The sequence below is a fragment of the Anolis sagrei genome, chromosome 2, assembly GCF_037176765.1.
Source record: "Anolis sagrei isolate rAnoSag1 chromosome 2, rAnoSag1.mat, whole genome shotgun sequence".
NCBI lineage: Eukaryota > Metazoa > Chordata > Lepidosauria > Squamata > Dactyloidae > Anolis > Anolis sagrei.
The window spans coordinates 80,584,351-80,603,880 of record NC_090022.1 but is presented as its reverse complement, the minus strand read 5'-3'; the positions used below and the strand labels follow the sequence as shown (position 1 = coordinate 80,603,880).

The 19,530-nt window shown below is 39.9% G+C and overlaps 2 protein-coding genes across 3 annotated transcripts in view; both read right to left on the bottom strand.

Moving 5' to 3' along the window:
• LOC132765589 (T-cell immunoglobulin and mucin domain-containing protein 4-like) overlaps positions 1 to 4,543 on the bottom strand; it is a 42,302-nt gene extending 37,759 nt beyond the window's left edge. Inside the window, exons 1-2 of the mRNA XM_067464799.1 lie at positions 4,182 to 4,543; positions 954 to 1,301 (exon numbers count right to left, since the gene is read on the bottom strand). Coding sequence (XP_067320900.1) covers positions 954 to 1,301; positions 4,182 to 4,260 — 427 coding nt within the window. The 5' untranslated portion in view covers positions 4,261 to 4,543. The remainder of the gene's footprint in view (positions 1 to 953; positions 1,302 to 4,181) is intronic.
• Positions 4,544 to 13,604: 9,061 nt separating this feature from the next.
• MED7 (mediator complex subunit 7) lies at positions 13,605 to 19,320 on the bottom strand. Of its 2 annotated transcripts, none has more exons than XM_060765545.2 (2): positions 19,123 to 19,320; positions 13,605 to 15,537 (listed from the first exon to the last, which is right to left on the bottom strand). In XM_060765545.2, exon 2 carries the CDS (start codon positions 15,518 to 15,520, stop codon positions 14,828 to 14,830), a length of 693 nt encoding a protein of 230 aa, XP_060621528.1. In that variant the 5' UTR covers positions 15,521 to 15,537; positions 19,123 to 19,320; the 3' UTR covers positions 13,605 to 14,827. The 2 variants fall into 2 exon arrangements, with proteins under 2 accessions (XP_060621528.1, XP_060621527.1); XM_060765544.2 differs by having other exon boundaries at positions 19,146 to 19,320.
• Positions 19,321 to 19,530: the final 210 nt, after the last annotated feature.

Here is a 19,530-nt window from a genome sequence, read left to right as displayed (position 1 = left end):
GTCTTCTCATAAGCCCTCAACAAACATGGCCTGTATTAGTGGTAGGACCAGAAGAAGGCCTTCCTCCAATAATTTTTAAACATAGCAGGCTCATGTAGTGAGAAACAGTCTTTCAGCTAGTTTTGTTTCTAATTATATATATTCAGGGATGCATATTCATTATGAAGATGTATGTTCTTAATTGAAGGAGATTAAGTGATTGGGCCTACTTTTATGAAGAACTCAGGAATATCGTTGTAAAGTAAAAAATCTGCCTTGCTGGACTTTAAAAAGCTGGCCATGTATAGTTTTAAGTATCATTTAGCAATTATAATTAATGTCTATAAAACAGCCATTATCTGCCAATACATTTAATCATTTTTGAAGGCATTTTAGTTGGTAAGATGTGAAACTGCTAGTCAATCGAACAAAAGTACTAAATATTGTTCTGAGAAGTTGTATTTAAATAATTAGTTTTTTAAAAATGTTTTCAAAATTTTAAAAGTATGCACCTCACTACAAAACAAATAATAAAATACATCACACAGTCCTAAACACTTGGGAAGTGTTTGACTTGTGATTTTGTGATACGAAATCCAGCATATATATCTGTGTCATGCTGTGTTTTTGTGACAATATAATAATAATAATAATAATAATAATAATAATAATAATAATAATAACTTTATGTCTATGCCACCCTATCTCCCAAAAGGGACTTAGGGCAATTTACAACAAAAATTGGCGAACATTCAATGCCAAGAAGAACATATCAAAACACATCAAATCATGGACAATCAAATAAACAACATCAAGATATACTTATAACACAGCTCAAGAATAGCAAATGAAAAATTTAAATAAACAAATAGAACAATTGGGACATGTTTCTCTAATAGCTTTAATAATAATAGGTGATAAATAATAATTCCTGTGTAGTATAACAAATTGTCCAATGGAAGTGCTCTGCTCACCTTTCTTGATCATAGTTTGAACATGGATTTTCAGATCATTGAACAAGCCTGGTATTTCCACACGGCAACAATACATCCCTGCATCTTTTACTGTGACATTCAGAATGGTCAGGGACACATCACCATGTCTAATATCTCCCATCAGATGGTAACGGCTGGATTGAGGGATTATTTTATGAGATGTATCAGTCCAGATAATTGGGTCAGAACATAAAGATGAAGGACAACTTCCTCGCCCCCAACACATGGTTGTGACCCCATATTTAGTCACAGAATAATGGCAGGGCAAAGTGAGGTCCTGACCTATTTTCCCTTGTACTAACTTTTCATCACCTGTTGCCATGAAACCTGTTGAGAAAAATACTTTAGTTAGCACAGATAAATGATATTGCATCAAATAGCAGAGTATCTACAGAGATTCTTGTCTGTTTCTGAAAGCTTGGTAGGAAAATTGCCATTTGAAAACATACACACACATCTTGAAGTTCAATTGCCTGAAAAGGGAGCAATGGAGGAACAAAATTGATGAGTGCTAGGGTCACCAAACAGAAAATTAGAGAAGGCTCTTATACTTTAAATGGTTGTATAAAAGTTGGAATTTCAGCAGGTGTTGCTTTTTTACCTGTTTATATGACAAACTATGCCTCCTGTTAAAGTAAAAAAAAAGTGTCTTCAGTTTCCATTATGGCAACTCTATAAATGAGACTCAGGATGGAGTGTTCATTTTTTCCCTTACCCAAACATTTATCTTTTTTTGTTGTTCAATAATCTTCACCCAATACACTTCATTAAGCAGCATACTTCTGCAATGATTGGTATTACTGTAGTAAATAATACATGAAAGATTGGATTTTTCTCTATGATCTTGACCAAGTCTTACAATTTTCAGGCGAGGGTTTTTTCCTGCATCCAATCACCCTGACAGGCTTGACTGGTGAGGATAGGAGACACTTTTCTCAGCGGCTACTCCTCAGCTTCTGAACTCCCTTTCTTTAGATGTTTGAACTGTCCCTCCTCTGCTGCCTTTTCACTAGCAAAGACCTTGCTGTTTAAACACATCTTTGGCCTGAACTAACCAGCTCAGAGAGATATTCAATGGGGAATGCTGTTTTTAGTATGTAATATGCATGTTATGTATTTTAAGTGTTTTAAGGGTTAATATCTTAGGAACAGTGTTTAACTTGGAGATATGGCTTAATGTTCTTAAAATATATAATACAACATCTGGTATCTTTTTAGTAGGTGGCATTTTATACTTATTAATTTTAGAAACTATACTGAAAGAGCTCACTGGAGACAAAATCCAGCTTCCATAAAGAACTTCTGAGACCTTTGATGACAGAATTTGTTCTTTTGCATGGCTATAATATAAGCTACAACATTTCTACCAGTGTTATACTATAAGAAACAACCAGCTTGGTGCAGTGGTTTGGGAGGAGACCAGGCTTAAGAGACAAGAGTATTTAAAACGAAACCTGCTAGAAAGCACAACAACAGATATCTGTAAAATCAGACCACAGACTTCAATGCAAAGGGGTTTCCCATCAGTGCAATTGCCATGGGATCATATTCTTTCATTTCAGGCTTTTGCTAAGAAAGTAGGGGTGTTTAGTCTGATTGCTCTCCAACAAAGATCCTATTTCTCTATATAAGAAAATGCATAAAAATATGCAGACAAACTGTTGGATTTTCCATACGTTGCAAGACCACAGTGTCCGCCCAACCAACACATTTGCCTATGATGGTTGGGTGGCCATAGCTTGTGTACCTTTGAACCCTACTAGCCACCACATTCTGTGGATAGCAGCAGGAAAGTAGCACAATTTACAATTGCTATAGTTGGACAAAACCGCTTCTTGTTGGATATAATTTTGCAGCATTTATTTTCTATACTTTTAACCTAAGGAATACTTTTGTAGAAAAGTGTCAGACCTGCCACTTGTTGTTTCATAAATTTTCCACTGGCATAAATAAATTAGAAAGTATAATGCAATACTTATACTGGTTCTTAAAACTGGCATCAGTTCTTGTTGAAAAACATCATGACATCTATATTTCTGTTTTGATTCTTTTAAAAACAATCTCTCTATATAATTGTCATCTAGTTTAGGTATAGCAGAAAACATGTAGTCAATAACAGAGCAAAATCCAAACAAAAACCTATTTTTAAAATGAAGAATGCCTATGCATTCATAGCTTTGTTTGTTTTAAAATTATTTTATGAAAGAGCTTTGCTCTCCATAGGCATCCCAGACAGTTTATACAAAATGCCAAATTGATCTGCTTAGCAGAAATGACAAATATGCAAGATTCTGAATTGAGCACCAATCTTAACACTTTAAAAATCTTACAAAATTCAATATTTTTCATTTGTCTCTTTTCAGAAGGTTAATCATGTAATAACAATATTAATTCAAAATCTAACGATAACAATCTTCTAATTCTAAATTAATGCTAGACTCTAATGCTATATGAATTTTCTATAATTTTGAAAAAGATATTCCACGTGTAAGTAATGCTGGTATATTAACTTTATTGCATGGATCTTGAAAGTAAGGCATGCAAACATGCTAGGGCTAATTTCACACAACAAAACAAACTTTCCCTGGAAGGAAAATGTATTCCTCTCATATCTCAAAGACAATGGCTCAGGAGATCTGTATATTCATTTCCAGATACTTGAATGTTTATGGTAAAGTAATTATTTGAAGGTTTAAAAGTACTGTTAGAATTGTCCTTATTCTAAACTGGAGGTCACAGAGCCCTGGATGGCATGATGTTCTCACAAGAAATGTAACTTCCCCCATCGTTTGTCTTCAAGTTAAAGCATTTACTTTTTTTCTTCCTTCTCTCCAAATGTGAAGATCCTTGATGAGCAACATTAAATAAATATTTGATAGACTTTAGGATTTTAAATCTCAAATTAAGTCTTAGTGGTCCAGATCCACAAAAGATATCTTAAGGGGATCTGTGGTAATGAAAAGGTAAATGGCTACTTTTGTAACCCACTTTGATCTCACAATGATATAATTCTATTCCCTCAATGCATATCAGGTAGCAGCCTGTAATCTATGAAAGTCAATGCTTTAAAAATATGGATTTATGGATTGTATAGAATTATTCTTATGGATTCTATATTATTACTTTTTTCTTATTCCTCCTGATATTTATATCAAAAATATCTATCACCGTTAACAGTATTTTAATATTATTAGTATTATTCATTACCTGTAGTTGTCAGCAATAGGCTCCATCTCAGGGACAAGCAAGGTAACATGGTGCCGGTGGAGAGGACAGAGTATTGCATTATTGCTGCCTTGAGTATGTATTTAACATAACACTCATTTCTAAATTACGTTTCTGGCTTCTCCAAGTTCTGATCTGTATAATGTGTGATATTAGTCACAGCATGCAGTGGCAAGTCATTGTCACCAGCTTTTCCTCTTCCTGTTGTTGATGCAGTATTCTCCAGACTGCCCAGTGTTGATGGGTGGTGATGGACAATTTGGAGATCTCTGACTAAATTGTGAAACCAAGCAAAAATATTTTGCCTTGCTTCACAGCGTCAGTTCTGTAGTAGTGTACTTCTCTAATTTTCAGAAATAACCTCAAAGATCTAAATGCGAAGAAAAGTGCCTGAAGTCATGCTTTTCACTGCACCACACTGACTCTCATAAAATTGCATTGGTATTTAAGGATATTCTGCCACTTTGACATAATTGTGGCTGGGAGGCATTGCTGGGAATCATTTGAAATGTGGTGCTGAAGAAAGGTTCAACAGATACTGTGCAAAAAGACCATGAATAGGTCCTTTAAAAATCTAACCTGACTTTTTCTTAGAAGATGACTAAGCTGTCTTACTTTGGGCCTATCATGAAAAGAGATGATTCACTAGAAAAAACAGTAATGCTTGAAAAGTTAGAAGGCAATAGAAAAAGAGGAGGACTGCATTCCAAACAGAAAATCTCAATGTAGGCAGAAGCCATGGCCCTGAATCTGCAAGACTTGCAAATAACTGTTGATGATATAGTGACCTCTTCACACGGCCCTTTCGGGCCATGCTGTGTCACCGGCAGTTGCCAGCAAAAGGGAGGCCGCACAGGGCAGCCTGTGGCACCTCACACACCCTCCCTCCTTCCCCCGTCATACAGTGGGGACTGGAAGGACACGTTGGCACCCTGAACCTGTCCCCATAATATGGGAAAAAGGGCAGCAATGTGTGGCAACGCATATTGCCCCACCGTCCTTTCTCCCATCATATGAAGAAAAGGGGAGGAAAATGCGGGTAGCACCACATGTGGTGGAGGAAGTGCATCATCTGATGGAGCTCGGCAGACCCTATCCAAACCATGAATAAAAGCAGCAAAACAGGGTAATTTTGCCCCCTGTGAAGAGGTCCATGGAGATTTCTCATTCATATGGTTGCCTTTAGCTGAAGTCAGCTGAAGCTGCATATATCAAAACAATTGTAGGATATATATTTATATAGTGCCTTTAACAGCTATGACCTTATCAAATGTGACTGTGGCAATTCCAGTAGTACCCATATAGGAAACCAGTCACCCCACACCCTGCATTGCCCAACTCAACAGAAGTCCCCATCCTATGGGAGAAAACATCAACCACCCAGCTTCCTCCTGTTGATCCAAGGCAACATGGAAAGCCATGGTGGCATGCATCGCTTCACCTTCCCTTTTACAATGGAGCCCTGCTGGAAGTTGCAGTGTGTCATGCAGTGTGTTTGTTGTAAAAAGATATGCAAACTCAGATAATTACCATGAAGGCTTGCTAATCTAAAAGTAAACTAGCTTTTATCATTAATGTAGCCACATTACTTAATTGTAAGACTCAGCTTGGTATAGAGGCAACCTGTTGTTGTATTTGCGTGGTACTTGGAAATTTCAGGTTGTATCTCTCACTGATATTCTTGGGGCAGTCCTCCTCTCCAGCCTAATCTACCTCATAGTTCATGTGCAGATAAAGCTGAAAAGAGGAGAGCCAGGTAGGCCACCTTGGGTTCATTGGAGGAGAAATGGGATATAAATATAACAAGCTAACTAATTAAAAGAGGTTGCAAAGGGTTTGAGTGTTGGACTACAACTTTGGAGACCAGGCTTTGAATCCTTATTTGGTTATGGAAGCCCACTGGGTGACCTTGGGTAAATCACACTTTTAACAAGTCACAGAAACACCTTGAAGGAACACAACAACAACACCTACTTAAAATTCTCACAAAGTCATAACCTCGAAATCCCATATATATTTTGCATCCTTTGAGTACATGAAATCTCCACATGTCAGGGTTTCATTCCCTATATTTCATCAGTGGCAAATGTGCAGATGTATTTCAGGTACACCCTGAATTAGGACTGCTATGCATATATTTCAAACATTTTATTTCAATGTCAAGGGCTGCACAACATACACAAATATATCCCCTATATAGAAATAGAGAATTTGACTGTCATAAGCAATCCAAAATTAAAGGACCTAGTGGGTTCCAAGAGCAGTAGTGGAAGAGTTTAATCCATTTTATGGTAGCACTTTATTTTTTGAGGGAACGTTCTCTTCATCAAAGCAGAAAACTACACAGGTTGACTTTTGTGGGCTTACTTTGTGGGAGCCAAAATGTAAACTCATCTCCAGCTTGGCTGTATAGGGACTATCTGGGAAAGCTGCAGACAGCACAATTGTCTAGAAACTGTAATTGTAGACAACCCATCATTTTTATCACTCAGCACTGTTTTGCTTTCTTGCTGTACTTGCTGTAAAGCTATTATACTTTTTTGTGTGGTACAATAACTTTAGTGGAAAGGACTGTTAGATGTTTCTTGGGGTCATGTTTCTTGTAGCTTCTTGATACTGCCTTCAGGAGTGTTACTGTTCTCAAAGAGGTACTTACTGCTGCTGTGTGTTGCTGGCGGCTGAAAAAAGAATGGTGTTAGTGTGGCAAAGGAAAATTGAAATTTCAGTTTGCTAGCAACTACTGGCAATCATAACATTCACACTTTAATACACAATAAAACTAATGTGAGGTTAATGTTTCTTCCTGACAATGAAGCAAGATGTTTTAAAGAATTGAAAGTTTTCCAGAGTGAACATCTAAGTCACATTTGAAGAATGAGGCCATTCAGCCCAGAAAACTCACAGCAACCCAATGATTCCAGCTATGAAAGCCTTCGACAAAAGATTCAATTATACTTTGCGCCAGCCTCAAATATTTGGCTCAATTTAAATTATATTGGGATTATATTTTATGAAGACACTATTTCTTACCTGAATAGCCCAGTCAAGAAATTCCACAGGGCAGCAAATATATAACAGATCTCTCCTGCCCAAACCCAGCTGACTACACACAAATATATACAACAAATAATGAATAAAAGATTGATTAGCTAGAATTTTTGGCAATTCCAGCTAAGAATGTCAGCTAAAAGCAAACCAAAATCTGTATAAATCCTATATAATTTGGCAAAATAAAATAAAATGAGGCTTGTTCATGTGATTTGTCTCTGGTACTTGTTTCCTCAAAAGTCTTTCCATAATAATTCCACTAAGGCTAATTTTCACAAGCCTTTTCATGAAGACCTCCCTTGAATTGTTTGTATTCATTTGTGTAGAGCTATTTAGAGGCTGCTAAAACCCACTTCCCATAACAAGGAAAGAAAAAGGAACCTGTGCATTGCTGATTGCAAGAGGGGAGTTTTATTTATACTTCTGCTGATTCAGCCCTTGGCAACCAAAATAAATGTCTGTTCTACTAGAAATATATGACAGATAGTGGCATAAAGGGGACCAATTTCCACTGTTTATACAATGAAAAGTGTTCACCAGTGCAATTACTTTTCATGAAAAGACATGCCAAGGCAACTAAGTATATGAAGTGTAGATAACTAGGAGAGAAGAGAGGGCTAGATTAGGTCTGCAGGAGATGTTGTGGCCATGCACAAACCCACACACACCTCCTTAAAAACATACACTGTTTATACCCCTGTATGCTTTCTGGATTATGGGGACTTAGCTTTGAACCCAAGGCCCAAGTTCTTCTTTGTGAATGTTGGGTCTCAAAGAAATGGGCCTCAAATCTGCACAGATCCATCCATGGAGTGTTTTAGAACTAAATAACTTTCAGCAGCAATCTTGTGCCCTCAGGAACCGTGATAAATAGCACTTTTTCCTTCATGCAGTTCACTTTTGATATTAGCACATAGTGGCTTCAACTTCCTTCTATTTCTGCTTCCAGTCTGAAAAAAAGAAAAGCTACCGGTATTATAGGCAGCCTTCCACATTTGCATGTGTGAGCTTTGCAGATTATTCATGGATTTGATTAAAATATTTTCTCTATAAATCTCTAACTCTTCCACTACAACTCTGGTAAACTTCCTCTGTCGGAGGAGAGCTTTCTGGAGAGAACAGTTTTCTAGCAATCTCTTGGTCCTCTACTGCAACTCCATGGTCAACTTCCTGAAGCTGACTATAAAGTTGGGCTGAAGAACCTAGACATTCCTGGAGAGAAGTTCTCTCAAATAAAAAAATGCAATTTTATTATTTATGTGTGTTTTGTTTGTTTGTTTTTTACTTTCATGGGGGACCTGCATCCCTAACCTCAATGATTCTCTAAAAAGGAATGATTACCATATTTTTGGAACTCTTATACCATTTAAGGCCGGGGTCCTCAAACTAAGACCTGGAGGCCGGATGCGGCCCTCCCAGGTCATTTACCCAGCCCTCGCTCAGGGTCAACCTAAGTCTGAAACGACTTGAAAGCACATAACAACAATAACAATCCTATCTCATCAACCAAAAGCAGGCCCACATTTCCCATTGAAATAGTAATAAGTTTATATTTGTTAACATTGTTCCTCATTTTAATTATTGTATTGTTTTTAAGTGTTTATTACACTACAAATAAGATATGTGCAGCGTGTACAGAAATTCATGTTTTATTTTTCAAATTATAATCCGGCCCTCCAACAGTTTGAGGGACTTCTCACAAAAAGAGAGTCTTCAACCTCAGCAAGATAGAGTGGATGAGGGATTGGAGGACATCCAACCCCAAATTGGGAAAGAAGTCGTCCAGGAATACCTGGCCGCTCTTAATGAGTTCAAGTCCCCAGGGCCAGATCAACTACACCCCAGAGTATTGAAGGAACTAGCGGAAGTCATTTCGGAACCATTGGCAACCATCTTTGAGAGTTCTTGGAGAACGGGAGAAGTTCCAGCAGATTGGAGGGGGGCCAATGTGGTCCCAATCTTCAAGAAGGGAAAAAAGGATGACCCAAACAACTACCGTCCGGTCAGCCTCACGTCGATACCAGGCAAGATTCTGGAAAAGATTGTTAAGGAAGCGGTCTGCAAACACTTAGAAACAAATGCAGTCATCGCTAATAGTCAACATGGATTTATCAAAAACAAGTCATGCCAGACTAATCTGATCTCTTTCTTCGATAGAGCTACAAGCTGGGTAGATGCGGGGAATGCCGTGGATGTAGCGTATCTGGATTTCAGTAAGGCCTTCGACAAGGTCCCCCATGACCTTCTGGCAAGGAAACTAGTCCAATGTGGGCTAGGCAAAACTACGGTGAGGTGGATCTGTAATTGGTTAAGTGGACGAACACAGAGAGTGCTCACTAATGCTTCCTCTTCATCTTGGAAAGAAGTGACAAGTGGAGTGCCGCAGGGTTCCGTCCTGGGCCCGGTCCTGTTCAACATCTTTATTAATGACTTAGATGAAGGGCTAGAAGGCATGATCATCAAGTTTGCAGACAACACCAAATTGGGAGGGATAGCCAATAGTCCAGAGGACAGGAGCAGAATTCAAAACGATCTTGACAGATTAGAGAGATGGGCCAAAACTAACAAAATGAAGTTCAACAGTGACAAATGCAAGATACTCCACTTTGGCAGAAAAAATGAAATGCAAAGATACAGAATGGGTGACGCCTGGCTCGAGAGCAGTACCTGTGAAAAAGATCTTGGAGTCCTCGTGGACAACAAGTTAAACATGAGCCAACAATGTGATGTGGCGGCAAAAAAAGCCAATGGGATTTTGGCCTGCACCAATAGGAGCATAGTGTCTAGATCTAAGGAAGTAATGCTACCCCTCTATTCTGCTTTGGTTAGACCACATCTGGAATATTGTGTCCAATTCTGGGCACCACAATTCAAGAGAGATATTGACAAGCTGGAATGTGTCCAGAGGAGGGCGACTAAAATGATCAAGGGTCTGGAGAACAAGCCCTATGAGGAGCGGCTTAGGGAACTGGGCATGTTTAGCCTGAAGAAGAGAAGGCTGAGAGGAGATATGATAGCCATGTATAAATATGTGAGAGGAAGCCACAGGGAGGAGGGAGCAAGCTTGTTTTCTGCTTCCTTGGAGACTAGGACGCGGAACAATGGCTTCAAACTACAAGAGAGGAGATTCCATCTGAACATTAGGAAGAACTTCCTGACTGTGAGAGCCGTTCAGCAGTGGAACTCTCTGCCCCGGAGTGTGGTGGAGGCTCCTTCTTTGGAAGCTTTTAAGCAGAGGCTGGATGGCCATCTGTCAGGGGTGATTTGAATGCAATATTCCTGCTTCTTGGCAGGGGGTTGGACTGGATGGCCCATGAGGTCTCTTCCAACTCTTTGATTCTATGATTCTATGCTATAGTAATTTGAACATTGGACTACGACTCTGGAAACCAGGGTTTGGATCCCTGCTCTGCCATGGAAACCCACTGAGTGGCCTTGAGTAAGCAAGACTGTCTCAGTCTCAGAGGAAAGTAAATGTAAGCTTCATCTCAAGCCAATCCTACTTAAGAAAACTCCATTGTAGGTTTCTTCTAGGGTTACCATAAGCCCAAAATTACATGAAGACACATAATACCAACAACAATCCTGGCAAAGCAGCAAACTAAGCAACATATAGCCTGGAAAAACTTACAACAACCCAAACTAAGCAATATTTTCTTGGCTAAAATCCCAACATTTTCTACAGCACATGTAATGAGAGTATTTGCCCTTGTCAAAAATCCTCTGGTGGTAACTGCTGTAGTCTGATTACATAGATTCCTGTTATCACAGTATATAGATGTATACATGTTAAATGCTTACTTCTGTCTTCACATGTCATTAATATCCTCACCAATCATGGAGTCAATGTCTATTGAGAGACAATATACATCTACCCATGTGTTTTAAAGCCACAGCGATATTTTGTGTCATTATACAGGGTTAGTCAAAATGAATAGGCCAATAAGAAAATTAATTTTAGACGAATGTATGTTTATTGTAACCAAACTACAGCTACGTATCGACAGATAAATTATCAAAGTTTTGTCTCACCTTCAGAGATGTTCGATATGGGCGCCCCGTGTGACACGGCAGACGTCCAAGCGATAGTCCAGTTCATTCCACATCCGTTGCAGCACATCCGACGTAATGGCATCGAATGCAGCACATATGCGCTGTTTTAAGTCGTCCAAGGTCAGCGGTAATGGAGGTCGGAACACAGTGTCTTTCACATACCCCCAGAGAGAAAAGTCGCATGGTGTGAGGTCGGGGGACCTGGGGGGCCACAGGAGGAATGGAAGATCAGTCACTCCAGCACGGCCAATCCAACGTCTGGGAAGGTGTTCATTGAGGTACTCGCGTACACTGTTGTGCCAATGCGGAGGGGCACCGTCCTGTTGGAATACGAAATCGGGCACTTTCTCTTCTAACTGTGGCATCAACCATTCAGACAACATGTCAGCGTACACTATGCCTGTTATGGTTTTCTCCGCGAAAAATAATGGGCCAAACACGTGACGGTTGGTTATTGCACAGAAAACGTTTACCTTCGGCGAATCCCTTACATGTTCCAATACGGCATGAGGATTTTCAGATCCCCAAAAGCGGAGATTATGCCTATTGACCTTCCCGCACAGGTGAAACGTTGCCTCGTCACTGAAGACCAGTCTGTTGGCAAAGCCTTCCTCCTCTAGTCTTCGCTGCATTGATTCGCAAAAATCGTGTCGTTTCGAATAGTCACCTTTTTTCAAAGCCTGCACCATTTGCAATTTATATGGCTTGAACTGCAAACGTTTGCGTAACACGCGCCACACAGTTTTTTGCGGAACGTTCAATTCCATGGAAACACGATTTGTCGACTTCTGGGGACTTCGTTGAAAGGATGCACGAATGGATTCCACTGTGTCTTCGGAGACACGCGGTCGTCCTGTGGTTTTACCCTTGCATAAGCAGCCCGTCTCCTCAAATTGCTTTACCCACCTCGCAATGGAATGTCGATGAGGTGGTTCCTTGCCATACTTGGCTCGAAATTCTCGCTGGACCGTAATTACTGACATTGTTTTAGCAAATGTCATCACACAAAACGCCTTCTCTTTGCCTGATTCCGCCATTTTGAAAACAGCGACTCCTAGCAACGCCTAGCGGCATTAACGTACATGTGTGTTGCTCAAAAAAAACTGATAGTTTATCTGTTGCTACGTAGCTGTGGTTTGGTTACAGTAAACATACATTCGGGTACAATTAATTTTCTTATTGGCCTATTCATTTTGACTAACACTGTATTAATTCTGTAACCAGCACATAGGTTTGCAGTTATGCATTTGAACCTGGTGGAGACAGTGCATTATAAAGAAAAAAAGGGTTATTTGCTATTGTGCTCAGATCGTTCCTTCAGGGTTTAAAAAGGTGCATCGTAGTCATGGGCATATCAAATGGTCCTGACAATGTCATCTTCCCTAAGATAGACAAACACAAAGGATCCTACTTTGGCAGTTGTGTGTTTTTGCTTGAAGATGCCATTGTAGGAAAGGCAAACATTGTGCTAGAGGTGGATATACAGTGTTCCCTCGCCACTTCACGGTTTGCTAACCGCGGACTTGCTGTTTTGCGGCTTTTTTTTTTTTTTTTTTTGCATTTTTCAACAGCATGTGCTGTTCTTTTGTTTGCTGAAGTAAAGCATTTTTCTTTTACTTTCAACGTGATATTAAGGCTGTTCTTGAAGGGCAAATCAGGACACCCATAGGAGTTTCTTAAGCTCAGAGGTGGTTTGTCAGTTCCCAAGTGCTGAAATTGCTCTGGTTCCTTTTGGTGTAATTATCTAAGGCACCCATGTGGAGAATTTCAGATCTTGTAGTATTTGGATTTCTAGAGAAGGGATGCACAACAACATCCTGCTTCATTTTCAATATGACATCCCTTCAAATGTTATTTAAGCATAAATATCATGTCCCCTCTCATGATATTTGTATGGCACCAAATTGTTGCCTTTGTAAGGCCATTGAGTTTCTTAAGCAGTATGAAAGGGTGCAGTATGAAAACTGTAAATAAATACTTCTCCAAGCTAAACATGCCAAGCTCCCTCAGCCATTCCTCATAGAGCTAAGTCTCCAGACCTTTGACCATTTTGGCCACCCTTCTCTGGACATGTTCCAGCTTGTTAATATCCTTCTTGAATTGTGGAGATCAGAAATGAACAGTGTTATTCCAAAAAGAAAAAGAAAGAAAGAAAAGAAAAGCTCGCTATTTTGCTTTTACATCTGAATGCTGTAGTCCACTGGTCTGTAGTACAAAATACACATTTCTCCTAAAGCATAGTTAGTTGCAGTTGCAGATTTAGTTGCCCAGAAGTAAACACAATATTCCAGGTGCTGAACAGAGTGGGACTATTGCTTCCTTTAATCTAGACACTTAATCTTTAATGGCATACAACAGCAAGTAAGAAGAGAGCATACACACTGAGTTTGTAGAAATGTGTGTTTAATGCAATCCCACTCAAAATTCCTTCCCTTAAGTGAAAAAACAATGTTTAGACATTCATGATACAACATAGCAAACGCTAAACAAAAAAAACCCACTGAATCCAATATACAAGATGAAAACTCAAAGCATTCTAGAAAGAAAGCCACAAGAGTAATATAATTGTAGTGACAAAATTACAAAAAGTCAATAGGAGTCAGTAGCCATTGCACAGAACAAAGCAGGGATCCATATCTTGATTTTTTAAAAAGAAGTATTTGTCATTCTCTTCTTATGAACAAAGTAAGCCACTCAATACACACCAAATTAATAACAAAGATGGCCACTCATTTACAGTTGTTACACTAATGTCCCCCTTTCTACATGCAAAGTTTGCTTGCTTTACCACACACGTGCATACTGACTAGCAAAAAGTACTGATGTATGTAAGGGTGTCCAATTTTCCCACCCTGATAAAAAAACTACTTCTGATGTTGGTATGGGACATATCACAAAAAGATGCAGTAAGTGATGTCAGTGAAAGCTGAATGCTTTGCTTTCAGTGAAAATTACTTTCCACTAGCGCAAAACCACCACTGAAAGGAACCCACCATGATTATGCTTAAGTCAACCCACTAATCTCTAAGAGCAAACCAACTACAGGTTCGAGGCTTTACAGCACCACAAAACCTTGCACTGCAGTCAAAGAAAGATAGTAGGGATCATCATGGAAGATGCAAGATTGGCTTGCTTTCAGATAACGTTATATCAAATAGAACTATTTAAGTAGTACACTGATCTTCAAAGCCAGGTGGAATTTAAGTATTAACTCTTTTACAAACCAGCACATATCCATATTCCTTCAATAAGTTGTTATATAACTAAGTAAAATGAGCCTCAGTACAATTTGGACAGTGGGTCATTGCAAAAGTAATATTATAGCAATGTGTCTATTAGTTTTTTTCTTTTAAAGTCAAGCCTACAAAATATAGTTAATTAATTCTTACAGAATGTGTTTCATGATCATTTATCTCAAAATGCATGGGAGGAAAGAAAAGAACAAAATTTACAGAATCCTTTATCTTAAGTTTTTGCTCTTGAGAATTCTTCTGGTGACACAAAGAGAATCCCAAATGGTCCTTTCTTCATGTCATTTCATCAATAATGCCACTGATTGTAGCATCTTTATCCAAAATCTGATCCTTTTTGACACTAGGGCAAGTTCTCTGCTGCTCATTCTGTCCAATGCAGTTCATGCCATCCTCAAGGTCCATGGGTTCACTTTTTATTCTCATCGCTTCATCTGAGTGAGGTAAATCATCAGGCAAAGAGGCCAGGCAGTTCTGAATCATTTCAACAACTCTTTCTAAGTGCTTCTGAAACCTCTCTGCAGTTTCCAGACGTTGGCGCTTCTGAACTTCCATCATTACTCTCAATGTCTCCCTCGCTTGATGGGGTCGATATTCATTTATAAGATGATGCACATGAACAAAAAGCAGTTTCAAGTCTTCTAGTTTCTCTTCTCGTTTTATGCTGCCTGGACTTCTTATCAATATATCCAAGAGGTCCAAGAAGTTGATTAGAATAGACATATTGAGCTTCCTTAGTTCCTTCTTATGATCAAACTGCATGGGATGCAATCGTTCAATGCCTTGGCTTTCCAGTGGCCGGATAATGAGATCATCACACTGGAACTGGTTTCCAAACATCATGTAGCTGTCTTTAATGGGTGGCGGAGGCTTGGGGGCGAGACCTTTCCGAATATTTTCATCAGTATATTCTTTAATATACTGCATCGGAGGTGGAGGGAGGGCACTCACTTGCTGAGGTTCACCCATCGTGGCAAGTCAAATTCCTGGAAGAAAAATGTAAAACAGAGATTTAGGATAATAGAGTTATAGAAAATGTAGACATAGCATTACAATTTCAATGTAGTGACTAGACAGAGAAGTAAATATTAGCTAAAAATATTTTTTTTCCTTTCATGACATCTGTGTGAGAAAAATAACTATGGAAAGTAATTCCTAGAAACTTTTGTGAACTAATCTGCCAAGCTGGCTTTAAAAGCATCTTAGAGGAAGACTGAAAAGACATCTAGTTGATGTAGTTGTATTTCCAGTGAAGGAAATGACAAAAGCTGCTTTTGTGTATTGTCTAAATAACTTATATGACATTGATAAGGTGACCATAAGTCAACAGACCACATTCTCATTATTTATGCCAACAAGCCCATATAACAAAGGCAACACCAACTTAAAAATAAGTGAGAGAGAAAAATAGTACATTTTGTCACATGGAAGCACCATTTATTGGCATAATTATCTATATCTTTTACAGTACAGGGAACTTACAATAAAGACCGATCTACTCCAAAGTAGTATCTACAGTGTCCAACTGGACTTCATTCTAGCTAAGCGATCATAGAATGGCAGCCCTAAGTTGCTCACAAAAGAGCCTCCCAAGTCATTAAATTGATCACTTTCCTCTCAATCCAATTCTGCCTCCTTCAGCAAAAAATCTAGATTGCCACACTAATTATTTCTTCAAGGTGAAGGTACCAAAACATTTCTTACTCAAACATATACAATATTTGACAAAGATTAAAGCAATGTGAGACAGGGAAGATGCTCGTTTCTATCTGTATTATAAATACATGTTATACTAAAATTAAAATGAAACTTATAATACAAATTAAGAGAAATGTATTTTTAAAGGTTAGAACACTAGAATACAATTAAGCAGAACACAAAAGAACGAAATAAAAAGTAATTTAAAAATCACCACAACAAAAGTATTTTGAATAACTCATTATAAATTGGTGAAACTTCTCTGTGGGAGAATTCTCCAATTTGGTTTGCATTCAATAGTATTCAAGGGCTCTCCCCAAAATAATGCATGCTGGGACTTTAGCTCCAGTGAGGGAAGGAGAAACAGTTTAAATACAATCACATCAACATGTATTTTAAGGCCTTTTTTGAAGGGTTTATCATACTGCAAATGCACCAGATCCCCTCCAATCCTTGAAGCTAAGTGTCAGCTCAGGTCAATACTTGGGTGGGAGACCACCAACAAATACCAGGCGCAGTAGCCTGTACTTCAGAGGAAGGAATTGGCAGAGTATTCCTGACAGAAGAAAATTCTATGAAATTCATAAGTCAACAGGTGACCCAAAGGCACAGACAGACACAAAGGCATTTTAATATTTTAATGCTTTAAGTTTATAAATTGCTTAATTGTTTTTGTACCCTTATATATATTGTTAGCTGCCTTGAGACCCATGAAAGATGGATATAAATGAATAAAAAGGATAACTTATAAAAATACGCCAAAAACATTATACATGACAACACTGAGACCACCACTAAGTGAGCAGAGCCCCTCCATCTGCAGTTTTTGAAAGGATGGCAAGGCAACACATTTCCAACGTGAGCTGCTTTGAGTCTCCTTGTGGAGAGAAAAAGCATGGTATAAATATAAATGCAATAATAATAATAATAATAATAATGATAATGATAATATCTCCTCAGCTGTTGCAAGAAAATTGCACAGACGGACTACAAAGACACAACTCTGTGGCTCAGATGATTCACTGGAACTTATGTCACAAGTACCACCTGCCAGCAGCAAAGAATTGGTGGGATCATAAACCCGCAAAGGTCGTGGAAAATGAACCTGCAAAAATACTGTGGGACTTTCGAATCCAGACTGACAAAGTTTTGGAACACAATACACCAGACATCATGATTGTGGGAAAGAAAAAAGTCTGGATTATTGACGTCGCCATACCGGGTGACAGTCGCATTGAGGAAAAACTCAGCCGCTATCAAGACCTCAAAACCAAACTGCAAAGGCTCTGGCATAAACCAGTACAGGTGGTCCCAGTAGTCATTGGAGCACTGGGTGCTGTGCCAAAAGATCTCAGCCGAAATTTGGAAACAATAAACATTGACAAAATCACGATCTGTCAATTGCAATAGGCCACCTTACTTGGATCTGTGCGCATCATTCGAAAATACATCACACAGTCCTAGACGCTTGGGAAGCGTTCGACTTGTGATTTTGTGATACGAAATCCAGCATATAGATCTCGTTTGCTGTGACATACTGTGCTTTTGTGTCAATAATAATAATAATAATAATAATAAAGGGAGCTTTAGCCTGAGAAACACTGTTTTTGTATGCCTTCAAGTACTTTCTAACTTTTGGCGACCCTAATGCAACCCCATCACCGGGCTGTTTTTGTTTTTTGCAAGATTGGTTCAAGGCCTCCCTCCCCTCCTCCTTTGCCATCCTCCAGGCTCCAGACAGTGACAGTTGTCCCAGGGCCCTTCCAGACAGGCCCATTATCCCAGGTTTTCTGCTTTAAATTTATTATTTATTTAGACCATTTCTACCCCGCCTTTCTCACCCCCGAGGGGGGACTCAGGGCGGCTAACACAGGCAACTATTCAATGCCAACAGTATCAAAACAACAATATAAAACAGCAATATGAAATCCATTACATAACAATTAAGTAGTGATATTAGTTAAAATTGCATAACCACATAGGACATATCACAGAATCACAGGTCATAAAGCCATTTCCAATTTTCAAACAATCCTATTGTCTGAGTTCAGTGCCTAAAGTGCTGTTGTGCCCACTAGCCAAACGCCTGGTTCCAAAACCACGTATTTAGTTTTTTCCCTAAAAGTAAGGAGGGAGGGCGCCGATCTAATCTTGCTGGGGAGCGAATTCCATAAGCGGGGGGTCACCACTGAGAAGGCCCTGTCCCTTGTTCCCACCAGACATGTTTGAGACGCTGGTGGGACCGAGAGCAGGGCCTCCCCAGAAGATCTTAAATTATGAGGTGGAACGTAGAGAGAGATACGTTTGGATAAGTAAGCTGGGCTGGAGCCGTATAGGGTTTTATAGGCCAAGACCAGCACTTTGAATTGTGCTCGGAGGTGGACCGGCAGCCAGTGGAGCTGACGCAGCAGGGGGGTGGTATGCTCCCTGTATTGGATTATATAAGTCCGCACTGCCAGATAATCTGGGATAAACAGAATACCTGGGATCAGATCCTGAGATATTGAGCCTGTCTAGAAGGGCCCTATCTTCAATGGCTCAGTGCTATGGGAGATGTGGATTCATAAGGTCTTTAGCCTCCTCTGGTGCCTCAACAAACTGCAACACCCTGGATTCGATAGCACTGAACTAAGGCAGTTAAAGTGGTGTCAGACTGCATGAAATGTATGTGGCAGACCAGGCCTGGGCAAACTTGGGCCCTCCAGGGTTTTGGACTCCAACTCCCACCATTCCTAACAGCCTCATTCCTAACAGCCTCAGAAGGGGCCTGAGGCTGTTAGGAATGGTGGGAGCTGGAGTCCAAAACACCCTGGAGGGCCCAAGTTTGCCCAGGCTTGTGTTAGACGTATCCCAAACGGATGAGCCTTACAGACCCTTGACGGGCAGCGACACCCACCCGCGGAGGAGCTCTCCGCTCGCCCCGGGCTCCCAATTCGGACGAGGCCGGCTTCCCTCTCCTCTCTTCGGCTTCCCCACGGAACAAGAGCACCAAACACCCGCGCTCCCACCGGAAGCCCCGCTTCCTACGCCTGCGCTCTCCTTCCTCCCTTTCCCTCGCCAACTGGTGACGTACATCCGGCAAACAGCCCCTCCCCCATCTAATTTTCCTATTGGCTGACGTGGGATGGCGTCAGCGAGAGCCGCGCGGAGGCAAAGATGGAGGGAAGCGAGCGAGCATTTGCCCTGAAGCAGGGGAAGAAAAGGATCTTCTCTCTGATTGGCTGCTCCTGACGTCAATCAGGAGCTCTGGAGTATGATTCCCTCCCCTTCCCCCCACGTGT

Excerpts from the sequence above, each read along its gene's own strand:
- MED7 (XM_060765545.2), bottom strand. The coding sequence starts at position 15,520 with ATGGGTGAACCTCAGCAAGTGAGTGCCCTCCCTCCACCTCCGATGCAG.